The sequence below is a fragment of the Leucopleurus acutus genome (genome assembly GCF_964270905.1).
Source record: "Leucopleurus acutus genome assembly, chromosome: 1".
Taxonomy (NCBI): domain Eukaryota; kingdom Metazoa; phylum Chordata; class Mammalia; order Artiodactyla; family Delphinidae; genus Leucopleurus; species Leucopleurus acutus.
In genome coordinates, this window is record NC_139142.1 from 190,193,187 (window position 1) to 190,208,892 (window position 15,706).

General features: G+C 36.7%; 1 protein-coding gene across 6 annotated transcripts in view; it reads left to right on the forward strand.

The window, feature by feature from the left end:
• MLLT10 (MLLT10 histone lysine methyltransferase DOT1L cofactor) overlaps positions 1-15,706 on the forward strand; it is a 248,288-nt gene that overhangs the window by 154,396 nt on the left and 78,186 nt on the right. For all 6 annotated transcript variants that reach the window (XM_082853775.1, XM_082853770.1, XM_082853772.1 and 3 more), the window contains 2 exons: positions 9,997-10,249; positions 13,536-14,105. In XM_082853775.1, the coding sequence (XP_082709901.1) occupies positions 9,997-10,249; positions 13,536-14,105 (823 nt within the window). The remainder of the gene's footprint in view (positions 1-9,996; positions 10,250-13,535; positions 14,106-15,706) is intronic.

Sequence of the window (15,706 nt, forward strand, 5' to 3'; positions counted from 1 at the left end):
CATACACTCTCACTAAAAGTGAAAAATGAAAAAAATATATATCTGTATATAAAAAAAAAGGAAGAGAGCAACCAAGTCAGTAAACAAATCTACCAGTGATAAGAGAGTCTGAATATTAAACTCTAAATATTAAACTAAGATAAACATAAAGTCATAAAGGAATTAGATGCAGAAAGCAAACTTCAAGTCTACAGTTGCTCCCAAAGTCCACCGCCTCCATTTGGGATGATTCTTTGTCTATTCAGGTATTCCACAGATGCAGGTACCTTAAGTTGATTGTGGAGATTTATTCCGCTGCTCCTGAGGCTGCTGGGAGAAATTTCCCTTTCTCTTCTTCGTAGCTCCCAGGGTTCAGCTTTGGACTTGGCCCTGCCTCTGCGTGTAGGTCGCCTGAGGGCATCTGTTCCCCATCCAGACAGGACAGGGTTAATGGAGCAGCTGATTAGGGGGCTCTGGCTCACTCAGGCTGGGGGGAGGGAGGGGTGCGGATGCGGGGAGAGCCTGCGGCGGCAGAGGCCAGCGTGACGTTGCACCAGCCTGAGGCGCGCCGTGCATTCTCCCGGGGAAGTTGTCCCTGGATCCCGGGACCCTGCCAGTGGCGGGCTGCACAGGCTCCAGGAGGGGAGGTGTGGATAGTGACGTGTGCTTGCACACAGGCTTCTTGGTGCCTGCACCAGCAGCCTTAGCATCTCATGCCCATCTCTGGTGTCCGCGCTGATAGCGGTGGCTTGCGCCCATCCCTGGAGCTCGTTTAGGCGGTGCTCTGAATCACCTCTCCTCGCGCACCCCGAAACAATGGTCTCTTACCTCTTAGGCAGATCCAGACTTTTCCCCAGACTCCCTCCTGTCTAGCCGTGGTGCACTAATTCCCTGCAGGCTGTGTTCACGCTGCCAACCCCAGTCCTCCCGCTCCCAGCGCTCCGACCGACCGACCGACCGAAGCCCAAGCCTCAACTCCCAGCCCCGCCTGCCCCGGCGGGTGAGCAGACAAGCCTCTCGGGCTGGTGAGTTCCGGTCTGCACCAATCCTCTGTGTGGCAGCCTCTCCATTTTGCCCTCTGCACCCCTGTTGCTGTGTTCTCGTCTTTGGCTCTGAAGCTTCCCCCCCAGCAGCCCCTGTCTCCACCAGTGAAGGGCCTTCCTAGTGTGTGGAAACTTTTCCTCCTTCACAGCTCTGTCCCAGTGGTGCAGATCCCACCCCTATTCTTTTGTCTCTGTTTTTTGTTGTTTTCTTTTCCCTACCCTGGTACATGGGGAGTTTCTTGCCTTTTGGGAGGTCTGAGGTCTTCTGCCAGCGTTCAGTAGGTGTTCTATAGTTGTTGTTCCCCATGTAGACGTATTTCTGATGTATTTGTCGGGAGGAAGGTGATCTCCACATCTTACTCCTCCGCCATCTTGCAAGTCTCTATAATTCTTTTTATACATTTTTGGGTTTGATTTGCCAATACTTTGTAGAGAATTTCTGCATCTATTTCATGAGTGATATTATTCTGTGTTTTCTTTCTTATAATGTCTTTATCTGTTTTGATATAGTATTGCTGTCCTCATAGAGTGAGTTAGGAATTATTTCTTCTGCTTCTTTTTTCTGGAAGAGGTTGTAGAGAACTGGTATAATTTTTTTCCTTAAGAATTTTGTAGAATTTAACAGTGAACCCATCTGGTCCTGGTGCTTTGTGTGTTTTGGTGGGGTGCTTAATTATTAATTAAATTTCTTTAATAGATATAGGTCTGTTCAGATTGTCTGTTTCTTTTTGTGTGTAAAATTCCTTGATTATCCCTTAATGTCCATGAGATCTGTAGTTAATGTTCCATCTTTCATTTCTGAACTACTGTGCCACCAGGGAAGTCCCTGCCTCATGTATTTAATGTTTTGTTTTTAGGCATATACACATGAAGGATTGTTGTGTCATCTTGTAGTCTTCATACCTTTGTTGTTATATAATGTCACTGTTTATCCCTGTTAACTTTCCTTGCTGTGAAGTCTACTCTGTCTGAAATACAGCTATTCTTGCCTTGTTTAGATTAGTGATAGCATGTTATACCTTTTTCCATCCATTGATTTCTTTTTTTTTAAAATCATGATGTGTCTCTATATTTACTGTACCTGAGTCTTGCTTTTTGATCCACTCTGACAATTTCTGTTTTTTAATTGGCATATTTAGACCATTTGTGTTTAGGATGATTGTTGATACAGTTAGGTTAGTATCTACAAAACTTGTTACTGTTTTTTATTTGTTCTTGGTCTTTGTTCCTGTTTTTGTCTTCCACATGTTTTCTAACTTTTGTGGTTTTAACTGAGCATTTTATACGATTCCATTTTCTTTTCATTTCTTAATATATCAATTATACTTGTTTTCCTTCATGGTTGCCCTCATGCTCGCAATATATCTTTACGGCATATCTAAGGCGTCTTTCAGTAACACTATACTGCTTCATGGTAGCACAAGTACCTTATAATAACAAAATATTCCTAATTTCTCCCTCCCATCTTTTCTGTCAATGCTGTCATTCATTTCACTTATACATGAACATACATAAGCATATGAATGCATAAAACTATATAATCAAATACATCATTGAGCAAGCTGTTAAGGTCAATTAAGAATTAAAAAAATCAAAGTTTAATTTTACCTTCACTGATTCATTCTCTAATGGTATTTTTTTATGTAAATCCACGTTTCTGACCTGTTTCATTTTCCTTCTCTCCAAAGAACTTTTCACATTTCTTGCAAGGCAGTCCTACTGGCAACAAATTCCCTCAATTTTTGTTTGTCTGAGAAAGTCTTTGTCTTTCACTCTTACAGGATAATTTTGCAGTGTGCAGAATTCTAGGTTGTTTTTTTTCTCTCAACACTTTAAATATTTCACATCACTCCGTAGTTTGCATTGTTTCTGAAGAGAAGTCAGATGTAATTCTTATCTTTGCTCCTTTGTAGTTAAGGCTTTCCCCCCTTCTGGCTTCTTTGAGTGTTTTTTCTTTTATTTTTGATTTTCTGCATTTTGAATATGATATACCTAGGTGTTGTTTTTGTTTGCTTGCTTGCTTTTTGGCATTTATCTTGCTTGGTATTCTCAGAGCTTCCTAGATCTGTCATTTGGTTTCTGACATTAATTTGGTTAAATTCTTAGTCATTATTGCTTCAGATATTGCCTCAGTTCCTTTGTTTTCCTTCTGGTATTCCCATTACACCTATGTTACACCTTTTGTAGTTGTCCTGTGGTTCTTGGATATTGTTCTCTGTTTCATAGTTTCTTTATCTCTTTGCTTTCTATTTTTGGAAGTTTCTATTTTCATATCCTCACTCTCTGAGATGCTTTCCATAGCCATGCCCAGTCTACTAATGAGCGCATCAAAGGAATTCTTCATTTTTGTTATGGGTTTTTTTATCTCAAAGAGTCCTTTTAAATTTTTTTTTTAGAATTTCTTTCTGCTTACAATATCCATCTGTTGTTGCATGCTGTCTATTTTTTACATTAAAACCCTTAGCATACTAATCATAGTTTAAAAAATTTCTGTGTTGGTAATTCCCACAGTCGTGCCATCTCTGTCTTTGGTTCTGATGTTTGTTCGTTCTCTTCACACGGTCTATTTGCCTCTTAGTGCACCTTGTAGTTTTTTGTTAAAAGATGTATATGATTTACTGGATAAAAGGAAGTGTGGTAAATAGGCCTTTAATAATGTGATGGTAAGAGGGACAGGAAGCATTCTATAGTCCTATGGTTAGTTCTCAGTCTTTTGGTGAGCCTGTGCCCCTGGACTGTAAACCTCACAAGTGATTCTCACCCCCTACCCTGCTTTGCTGGGACAGGATACTGGTGGGGGTTGTAGTTGGGTATTTCCCTTCCTTCACATACTTGAGGCTCTGATACAACCTCAGCAGGTTATGCTCTGGTAAAATATATTCTCCTGATAACAGGCCTTATTAAGAAGAACAGAATACCTTGGCATATTAGAATAGTTCCTTTCTGCCTCCCCTGCTGGAAGCATGAGTGTATATTTTTCTTCTGGTATTCACTGTCAAGACTTGGTAGAGCTCCTGGAGGTAAAACTTGAAAAGTGTGAGGAGTTCTTTTTTTTGGGGGTTTTTTTTTTTTTTAATGAGACCTATCTCTGCCTTACCTTTATCTTTTTTAAAAAATAAATTTATATATTTTATTTATTTATTTTTGGCTGTGTTGGGTCTGTTGCTGTGCACATGTTTTCTCTAGTTGCGGTCAGCGAGGGCTACTCTTCGTTGCGGTGCATGAGTGTCTCATTGCAGTGGCTTCTCTTGTTGTGGAGCATGGGCTCTAGGCGCGCAGGCTTCAGTAGTTGTGGCACACAGGCTCAGTAGTTGTGACTCCCAGGCTCTAGAGCTCGGGCTCAGTAGTTGTGGCGCACAGGCTTAGTTGCTCCGCAGCATGGGGGATCTTCCCTGATCAGGGCTCGAACCCATGTCCCTTGCATTGGCAGGCAGATTCTTAACCTTTGCACCAACAGGGAAGCCCCTCCTGGAGTTTTTAATCTCTCAGACTTGTCCACACTGAGCCTTCAACAATTTGTCAATTATACTTGAGGTTTTCCTACCCTGATACTGGTTGCCATAGAGATTTCTGTTTGGGTACGCTCTGATTCTCTGTATCTGTCTGTCTGTCTCTCTAATTTTGGTGGCAGTGGTTTGCTCTGTGACCTCGCTTCTCTGATGGATCTAAGAAGAGTTATTGACTTTTCAGTTTGTTAGGCTTTTTACTTGTTAGGATGGAATGAAGACTTCAAAGTTCCTTATTACATGCTGACCAGAAAGTGCTAATATGGACATTTAATGCTAAAAACTTTGTTCTAAGCTCCACTTGCAAATTATATGTTGTATTTTCATTTTTACTTAGTTGAACAAATACCTTAAGGTTTCTTTTTGATTTCTTCTTTGACCATAGGTTACTTAGAAGCATTTTATTTACTTTTGAAATATTCAGGGGTTTTTCACGTATCTTCTTGTTGATTTCTCATTTAATGTCTTTGTGTTATAATTTATTTTAAATTTTTTTGAGATTTTCTTAATGACACAGAACATGGATTATTTTGTTTTTCTGTGTGCTTTTCAAAAGGATGTGTATTCATTCTGCTCTTATTGTACGAAGTTTTTCTATAAATATCAGTTAGGTCAAGTTGACTTATATTGTTTAAGTTTCTTTATATCCTCATTTTTTTTGGTCTATTTGTTCAGTCAGTTATTGAGAAAAAGAATGAACCTCTCTTACTATAACTATACATTTTGCTGTTTCTTTGTTTTCTCTATTCAGTTTTTGCTTCATTTATTTTGAAGGTCTCATAATTTGCAGAAACATTTAGGATTTTTATATCCTCTTGATTAATAGACCTCTTTATCCTGGTAATATTTCTTGTTCTGAAGTGTACTTTGTCTGATATTAATGTTGTGAATTCAGCTTTCTTTGAATTAGTGTTAGATTGATATGTGTTCCCCATACTTTTAATATCTTTCTGTATTTATGTTTTAAATGGGTGTCTTGTAGACAACATAAAGTCTTGAGTTTCTTTTTTCACTGTTACAATCTCTGTCTTTCAGTGGGGATGTTTAGGTAATTTACATATAATGTGATTATTGATATGGTTGTATTTAAATCTATCCTTTGTTAGTCCTTTTTAATTTGCCCATTATTTCTCATCTTCCTATTTTCTTTTTTTTCTCACTGAATATTTTGTATGATTGCATTTTGGCTGATTAGTAACAATTGTATTTTTTTATTAGTTGCTTTAGGGTTTATATATCTTTAGCTTGTCACAGTCTGCCTTCAAGTGATATTATACCATTTCACATATTATATAAGAACCTTACAACTGTGTACTTCCATTGCTACCCTTTTGGCTTTGGGCCTATTTTTGTCATGTTTTAAAGTTTTTACATATTTTATAAACCTCACAATTCATTGTTATTATTTTTGCTCTAGATCATCAGTTACCTTATAAAGAGACTTAAATAATTAAAAAATCTTCTGTATTTATCCATGTAATTACTGTTTCTAGTGCTCTTAATTACTTTGTGTACATCCACATTTCCTTTGTTGTTTTCCTCCTGCCTGAAAGACAACCTTTAGCATTTACTATAGTGTTAACCGCTGGTGATTAGTTCTTTCAGCTTTTTTATCTGAAAAACAATTATTTTGCCTGTGTTTTTGAAAGGTATTTTAGCTCGGTATAGAATTCTAGGTTAATGATAGTTTGTTTCTTTTAGTACATTGAAGATTTTACTCTTCTCTTTTCTAGCTAGCATCTTTTTCATGAGAAATCTGTTTTCATCCTTATTTCTTAGCACATAGGCATATTTAACCGCCCCCCCAGCTGCTTTTATCATTTTCTGTTTATTGTTGGTTTTTAGCGAGAAGCCATATGATTATGATGTGCATTCATGGCATTTTCTTTATGTTTCTTATACTTGGGATTAGTTGATCTGTAGGTTTATAGTTTTCATCAAATTTCATAGTTTTTCTATTATTTCTTTATTTTTTTTCTTTTTTCCCCCTGCTATTATTATTTTTAAGTCCCTCCCCCCTGCTTTTTTTTGGGTACTGAAATAGCATGTACATTAGGTTTCTTAATGTTGTCCCACAGCTTACTGGCACCCCTCCCCCCTTAAAAAGTTTTCATTCTTTTTGTGCTTCATGTTTGATAGTTTCTGTGCTGTATTCTAAGAATTGGGCTAGTGAAAAATGTGACTTTTATGGGAGACTTGAATAGTATATAATTAAAAAAAAATTTTTAACAAGCATTATTCTGTTTCACCATGTTGGTGAAAGGCAAAGCTATTGGTTGTTTTCCTTCCCTCTGCCTCCTTCTTCCAAACATGGATTACAGAGCCTTGTAGAATAAAACCTAAGGCAACCATACCTTTAAAATATAATAACTGCTATTTCTTTGGTTACCTCTGATAGCCTTTGATTAATTATGAGTCTAAAAATTTCTGTTTGAAGTTAGAAATATTTTTTTGTTCCTAATTAATGCTATTTAGTAGGTATATAGGGTTTGCATCTCATCTGAGGACTAATAATTTTAGTTGGCCATGAAAGAAAAATCAAACACATTGTAGATGTCTATTTTGAAAGATTCATTAAGTTGCCTGTAAATCACAAAGTGTTTATGCACTTCTCTAAAGACTATCAATATAGCCAGATATCCAATTTTCTCTCTAGTGGAAAATAAAAAAAAGGAAGGCTATATTTTACTTAGTTGAGTACCAATTGATGTAGTTAGTTTGTATTTTATGATCAATTTACATGAATATGTATTTTTAAGCACTATAGTGGCTCTCAGAGCAATGACATGCTAATGCTATGAGAGTTACTTAGGTTGTGAAACTGACTGAGGAAACAGGTTTGTGATGTTGGGGGCATGTATAAAATTTTTTTAACTGTTAGAATCTTCAGCTAAAGTTATTTTTGTTATGTTTTTTTTTCTTACTAAGAAACCTGTGGTATCTTTTTAAAAAAATTTATGTATATTTTATTTATTTACTTACGGCTGCGTTGGGTCTTTGTTGCTGCACGCGGGCTTTCTCTAGTTGCAGTGAGTGAGGGCTACTCTTCGCTGTGGTGTGTGGGCTTCTCACTGTGGTGGCTTCTCTTGTTGTGGAGCATGAGCTCTAGGTATGCGAGCTTCAGTAGTTGTGGCGTGCGGGCTCTAGAGCGCAGGCTCAGTAGTTGTGGTACACAGGCTTAGTTGCTCTGTGGAATGTGGGATCTTCCGGGACCAGGGCTTGAACCCGTGTCCTCTGCATTGGCAGATGGATTCTTAACCACTTGTGCCACCAGGGAAGTCCCTGTAGTACTTTTTTTTTTTTTTTTAAACTTACAAGGTGTTGAGGTTTGTAAAAAATAAAATGTTATGGTTTTATTTAATATGACTTTGGTCACTGAAATTTGTGTAATTTTCATTAAATGCTTTCTTTGTAATACCTTCTCTTCCAAATATCATGTTTTCATTGGATTTATGGACATATTTATACTTCAGGGGTAAGCCAGTATATTCTATTAAATGACTGGGAAAATTGACCAACCCTAATTTAGGTTGTTATGTGGAAACAGCATATTTCTGTTGTTGGTATTCTACCCAGTTTTCTCTCCTTTTCCTTATTTGACACATAGAGGACTTGAATGAAGAACACCATTGTGGTTTTTTTAGATGACTTTTAAACTTTACTAGGGTCAAATGAGTGGGTTGGAAAATCTCAGGATCAACTTGAATTATTGGAAAAAAATATTGGAAAAGTGAAGTGTCAGGTGATTTTGAAAGTGACCTGTCTGGCTGGGAAAGGTAGTCATCCATGAAGTTTAATCAGCTTAAATATGATTGTTTTGTTAAATGGGAGTGTGTTTCCTCCTGAAATTTAGTTTGAAAACCTTTTTCTTATTTGTGGATTATAGTTTATTACAATAGTGATTAGTTTTTTATGAGATCATAATGTCTCTTGTACTTGATGGTGAAAATCTGTTCTTGGCAGTGAGATGCTGTGGGGTGCAGTAGCAACACTGGGCAAGTAGCAGAAGAGTAGTAGTAAAGATTCAGTTTTCAAAACAGTTGAAGTTTCCTCTTACTCCTTTTTTCTGAACACTGATTTGCTAACAAACCTGATTTTTATTGTCACTTTTTCATTTTTAAAATTTTTCTGATGTTTTGTACTGAGTGGTTGTTAATATGTGGCAGATTTCAGTTTTGCATATTTTCAGATTTTTCACTTGTGTTACATTGGAGATATCAGATAGAAGTATTAGAAAATTATTTATTTATTCAACAGAAATTTAGGGCTAGTTATAGTTCAGACACCAGTTTAACAATGGCAACAAAAATCCCTGACCCTTTGGACCATATAAATCTTTTTTTAAAAGTTAATCAATTAATTTATTTTTGGGTGTGTTGGGTCTTTGTTTCTGTGCGAGGGCTTTCTCTAATTGCAGTGAGTGAGGGCTACTCTTCATTGTGGTGCATGGGCCTCTCACTGTCGCGGTCTCTCTTGTTGTGGAGCACAGGCTCCAGACACGCAGGCTCAGTAGTTGTGGCTCACGGGCCTAGTTGCTCCGCGGCATGTGGGATCTTCCCAGACCAGGGCTTGAACCCGTGTCCCCTGCATTGGCAGGCAGATTCTCAACCACTGCGCCACCAGGGAAGCCCCCATATAAATCTTTAATTTCAAAGCATGTTGGTTAATTTACATCTGGCATCACACTTTAATAGTCATTTAATTTGTCATTATTTGTATGCACCTTATATTAAAATGATTATTAAAAACTGGAAACTGTTTAAGTTTGTCTTTATCTTGCTTTGTTTCCCTACCATAACTAATTATAGGGGGTGATTGTGAATCAATTTTGTGGTATAATTGTACTTTTAATTTTTTTAGAAATCTTAACTGTAAAATGTAACTGTTTCCTCAACTTAATACTGGGAAGAAATCTTTTCTGTTTCAAGGTTTTAAATATTTCTCTTTTGAAAAGCAGCCTTCATCTGAATTTAAAAAATTCTTGCTCTGACCTAGATCTGTAAAATATCAAGGATATAGTCCAGTAGTGAAATTGTAGTACCTTACTTCTCTCTAGTTGTTGCCTTTCAGTGATGAACACTAAAGCTGATTTTAATTTCATGTCTAAGAAGTAGATTGTTCTTGTTGAAAATTATGTTGCTTGAGAAACAAGTATCTTCTGTATTACTTACTGTGTGTCACTTAATAAAAACAAAACTAATATGTACTTTTACAAATCGCTGCAATTTGATGCTCAGTCATATTATAAATTATCTACATTTTTAAAAGAAATATTTGTACCAGACTCTAAATTGTTCTTACATGATTTTCTTAGGCAGAGTGACATGTTTTTATAACTGAAACTTTCATATGTTTATCTTTCAAGTCCAATAATTATTTATTATTAATGTGCCATCTTTTTTTCCCCCTGTAGCCAAATTGTAATCAGTTCTTTTTCCTTTTACTTCCTTTCTCAATCAAAATGTTAGACTTATACAAGCACTAGCAGCAACTCTATATCTGGATCATTGAAGCGCTTGGAAGATACTGCAGCACGATTTACAAATGCAAATTTCCAGGAAGTCTCTGCGCACACTACTAGTGCAAAAGATGTTTCAGAGGCTAGAGGGTCAGAGGGCAAAGGGAAGAAATCTTCAGCTCACAGCTCAGGTCAAAGGGGAAGAAAACCTGGTGGAAGAAATCCAGGAACGACTGTATCAGCAGCTAGTCCTTTCCAGCAAGGTATTAATTATGATATTTTAGTTGAAATACTTGTTCTTGTGATGATCAATAGTAGTTAAGTTTTATAAAAGAATTTACCTTTTACTTATAACTATTGGATAATTAGAGATTATTTTATGATTAGTTGCTATAGTAAGATTACTTTAAAGACTAGTATTCCTTCTTCAAATGTTTCTGGGAACTTTGCTTTCTTTTTGTGTTATGACCTGTGCTTCTAAAGTTGAACTGTAATTTTTTTTAATGTTTAAATAGATGTGGAATAAAGTTTAAGTCTGAGGAGAAAAACAATAAAAGCTGGAGTTTTCCTTTCCTTTCTGCTCAACAGAAAAGTCATTCTAATTTATAAATTGTTTTTATTTGTCTTTTCCAGTTGAACACTAAAACGGTTAAGGTATACATTTTCAATAAGTGAATAAGTACTCAGTAATTTTTAGGGGAGCTAAATAGTTCTCGGTAAATAATACTTGCTGATTATTAATGCATTTATTATAAAGCTTGAAGATGAAAGTAGAATTCTGCTCAGCCTACATATCTTTTGGTAATTATGGCTGCTGTATGTACAGGATGCCCAGCTAGTTTTGAGTTTTAGTTAAACAACAAATTATTTTTTTCAGTGTGTGTCCCATGCATTTATTTGGGACCTACTTATACTGAAAAATAATTTGTTGTTTAACTGATATTCAGAATTAACTAGGCATTTTGTGTTTTATTTGACAAGTCTGTTTTATGGAGAACAAAATAACTCAGCTAAACCTTAGAATACATTAGCCCAATGTTCTAGGTTTTTATTTTGAAATAAATATGTTGAGAAATGTAAGTGCTAAAACTGTTCGAGACAAATACATTTAGTAAAATAAAGGCCTCCTCTCCCTCGCCCCCACCCCAGCCCTTTGTCCCCTAGGAGTAAATGAGGGAAAAAGTTGTCCTTTTCTTTACCCTGTTAAAGCTTTTGCTGACAATAAAAATTATGCCCATAATCTACCAGGACATAATTTGAATATGTAGAGAGATGCTGTCTGCTGACCTCTTCATTAAAAAGTATATTCATATATTTTTAAACTAAGTTATTTTGTGCTTCAAGATTTTCAAGTCCTAGATTTTTTTTTCTTTTTGCCTCATATAACAAAAAGTTAGACAAGTAGAAAATAAATGAAATGCTAAATTTGCTGTTTTATGTTTAATAAATTTACTGTATATTATTTTTATGATACTTTGGAAAACACATAGTAAAACTGTAGTTTTTGGTTTTTTTGTTTGTTTGTTTTTGCCACCTGGGTTTCGGGATCTTAGTTCCCTGACCAGGGATCAAACCTGGGCCACGGCAGTGAAAGTGACAAGTCCTAACCACTGGACCACCAGGGAATTCCTGTAAAACTAAGTTTTAATGTAACTTCATTCATGTTTTGAATGTGATTAGCAGAATTCAGTCATCTCTTCTCTATAACTAAGACCTTATTTTGTACTTGTAAAATTGCATTTTTGAGTTTTTAATGTTATCTTTGAAGTACTAATTCATTTAGAAAAGCGAGCTCTCATTTTCTTAAATTTCACAATATTGGAGAGTCTTTCCCTGCTTCTGTTAAGATATGGTAGAGAACGTGTTATGTTTTTATATCTGAAGTAATATCCTGAAAAGTTTTAAAAGTTGAAATTTAAAGGTAGGGCATTTAAGGTAATTTTTTTTTTTTTAAATTGCAGGTAGTATGTGAATTTTAGAAAATACACATTTAAAATATTGTGTATACTAAGTGTTTTAAAGTATTTGCTATGCTGTCGTGAGCTTTTAACACCAGCTGTAAAAACAAAAATGTGCAGAAAAAAAAACAGATGGTGACAGATCAGAATGGATAATAAAGAACTTCTTTATAGCTGTTAATTAAGTGGCAAATTGCAGTTATCCTTAAATGATTGATGTAATGTAAATGGCTTCTTAATATGTATATATTTTTTTTACACAGAAATGGCCTGAAAATGGTCACATCGGTACAAGTAATTTTGTAGATTAATAAGGCAGATATTCTCTTGAAGGAGTTAAATTTTAGAACTATTAATTTTTTTTAATGAGCCATTTTAGAAGAGCTTAAAATTTAAAAACCAAAACCTTGAGACTTTAGTTAAAAAAATTATTTCTTATGTGTAGGGAAAAAAATATCTTTGTAAATATTTAGGCAGATTTATGTGTGATTACTTACGAATGTTCTCTACAGTAAAATTTAACACTTAGCTTGGAATTTCCTTTCCACTGCCAACAGAACACTTTATTTTGAGCTTTCGTTTCTTGAAGACATTAGGTAAAACATGACATAGTTTAGTTTTATGAAACAATAGATGTTGGTCAAAACTGAGTCTAAACACTTGTTACTTCATTTGGCAAGCGTGGCGAGAGTGTTTGATGAAGTGGGATGGTGGATCGAATTTGTTTCAGCCCAGCCATTAGTTTTAACCTGGTAAATAAGAACCTTGAGGTTTTTATATCTCATAATGGCACGGTGGGCTTACTAATATTCTTTAAAGAGTGGGGAAAAAATAAGCAGTTGTGAGAGATTCATGAGAGGTGCCCCTCCTATGATTTTACTTTCATAAAAGCAATAGCAGAATATAAGTGGCTGGTTTCTTTTCTTTATTCATCTCCGTGGGAGGTGGACTGGGAGAATGTGAGTTATATAGATTAGGTTCCATGTGATGATGATTATATCAAATCCGTGTCTTGGTGGGGTAGATATAACTGAAAGATAACATTCGCCAACATTATCTTGAAGTTAAAACTCAGAACTTACGACCTGAGCAACATCTTTTGGATCTTATTGTATGTTGGGAACATTTATAATCATACCTTCAATAATTGCAAGAAAGGAAGTTCCCAAAGCCATGCAGAGTTCAATCATAGTCATTTCAGAGTCTCCTTGAGACTTCGCTTTTCTTTGGTCCTTCCTCAAGCATACACAAGGCATTTGGGGGAGAGTAGAGGAATGCTGCCATGGTAAAAGGTAGGTTAAATAAAGCACATCTTATATCTTGGTAATTGTACAAGTAATAGCGTATAATTCAAGAGTTAATATTCAGTTTAATGACTATAAAAAGTATTTTTAAAACATAATTTTATAGATAAACTTGATTTCAGTAATAATCCTTAAAAAATCTAGCTTTGTTACATACTGATGTCCTAAGTTTTATAATTTTTTTCATCCTCTCTTTTTGATGATTGTGTCGTTTCTACTGCTCATGGGAACTTTTGCATCCAATTTTTTCTTTTCCTACCCCATTTTTTTTTTTTCCCCCACTACAGGCAGTTTTTCAGGAACTCCAGGCAGTGTAAAATCATCTTCGGGAAGTTCAGTACAGTCTCCCCAGGATTTCTTGAGCTTTACAGACTCAGATCTGCGTAATGACAGTTACACTCACTCCCAACAGTCATCATCAACCAAAGATGTACATAAAGGAGAGTCTGGAAGCCAGGAAGGGGGGGTAAATAGTTTTAGTTCCATAATTGGTCTCCCTTCAACCTCAGCTGTTATTCCGCAGCCTAAAAACTTTGAAAATTCACCTGGAGATTTGGGTAATTCCAGCCTTCCTACAGCAGGATATAAGCGGGCTCAAACTTCTGGCATAGAAGAAGAAACTGTAAAGGAAAAGAAAAGAAAAGGAAATAAACAAAGTAAGCATGGGCCTGGTAGACCCAAAGGAAACAAAAGTCAAGAGAATGTTTCTCATCTCTCAGTTTCTTCTGCTTCACCAACGTCATCTGTAGCGTCAGCTGCAGGAAGTGTAACCAGCTCTAGTCTCCAGAAATCCCCCACGCCGCTCAGGAATGGGAGTGTGCAGAGTCTTAGTGTGGGCTCCTCTCCACTTGGTTCAGGTAGGCTTGGCCCCTTGTTTTCTCCCTCCCTCCCTCTCTCCCTCCCTCCCTCTCACCCACCCACCCACCGCCACTGCCACTGCCACTGCCACCACCACCAAGCAAATTTATTTAATTTTATTTTTTTAAAATTTTATTTATTTTTGGCTGCATTGGGTCTGTTGCTGCGCACGGGCTTTCTCTAGTTTTGGCGAGCTGGGGCTACTCTTCGTTGCAGTGTGCAGGCTTCTCGTTGCAGTGGCTTCTCTTGTTGCGGAGCATGGGCTCTAGGCACGTGGGCTTCAACGGGGTTAGTTGCTCCACGGCATGTGGGATCTTCCTGGACCAGGGCTCGAGCCTGTGTCCCCTGCATTGGCAGGTGGATTCCTAACCACTGTACCACCAGGGAAGTCCCCACAAATTCATTTTAAACTATCATTATGATAATACTGTGAGTTGCTAAGTGACGTTTAATTATCTTAATGAAAAGTGTTACGATCTTAGGAGGACAGTTTGGTCTTTGGAAAAGACATTTGGCACTAATCCAGTTTTACTTAATATAGGCTAAATAGTTAAAAGATAAATTCTTAAAAGATTTTCCTAGCTGTTATTGATTTAGGGAAATATTGTGTGTGGGAAATCATGTTTTTTACTGATTACTGATTACTTTGTGAGGGCAGTGTCTGTGGTACATCTGTGGCAGAAAAATATGAATTTGTATCCCTTTTACCTCACCAGTAGGTAGACAGAAATTTAGGGAGAAATTCCCATAAATATTATTTCACCAAAATAAATGACTTAAATTTAGACTTGTCAGGTTTTTTTTTTTTTTTTTGTGGTACGCGGGCCTCTCACTGTTGTGGCCTCTCCTGTTGCGGAGCACAGGCTCCGGACACGCAGGCTCAGCGGCCATGGCTCATGGGCCCAGCCGCTCCGCGGCATGTGGGATCTTCCCAGACCGGGGCACGAACCCGCGTCCCCTGCATTGGCAGGCAGACTCTCAACCACTGTGCCACCAGGGAAGCCCTAGGATTTTTTTTTTTTCTTAAACTTGAGTTTTAAAATCACTCTGAAGAGTGTATGTATCTTGTTAAAGCCGTACTTAGGGAATAAGATTAGTTGTTGAAAACTATTTGAGGTAATATATTATTTAATCTTACACATTTTAATAAAAGTTTTATGACTAGATCAGAGCACTCTCACTGATAAGCTTAGTACTAAAAAGTCTATGCTTATCTAGAAGAAGCTGGCTAAATGCCATGAGTATTTAGGAATTACGCCTTCTTACCATAAGTTAAGAATTGCTAACTGCTGTTGAAACTTAGCATGTGCTGCACACTGTCTTAAGCACTTGACAAGCATCAAGTATTATCGCTCATTATATAGAAGAGGAAACAGAGACAGAATTCTCACAGCTCTAAGTGGTGGAGCTATGCATTTTCCTTGATTCCAGAGACACTTAATTATAAAATTCAAGGGATGTTTGCTGATGAGGGTGTAAAACCTTGCTAGTATACTGTCAGTCATGCTTTAAGCAATGGGATCAACAAGAGAGTTTGAGCCAATAATTTAACTTGCAACAATAGTACCTCCTACTAGTATCAAAATGTTAATTTTTCCTT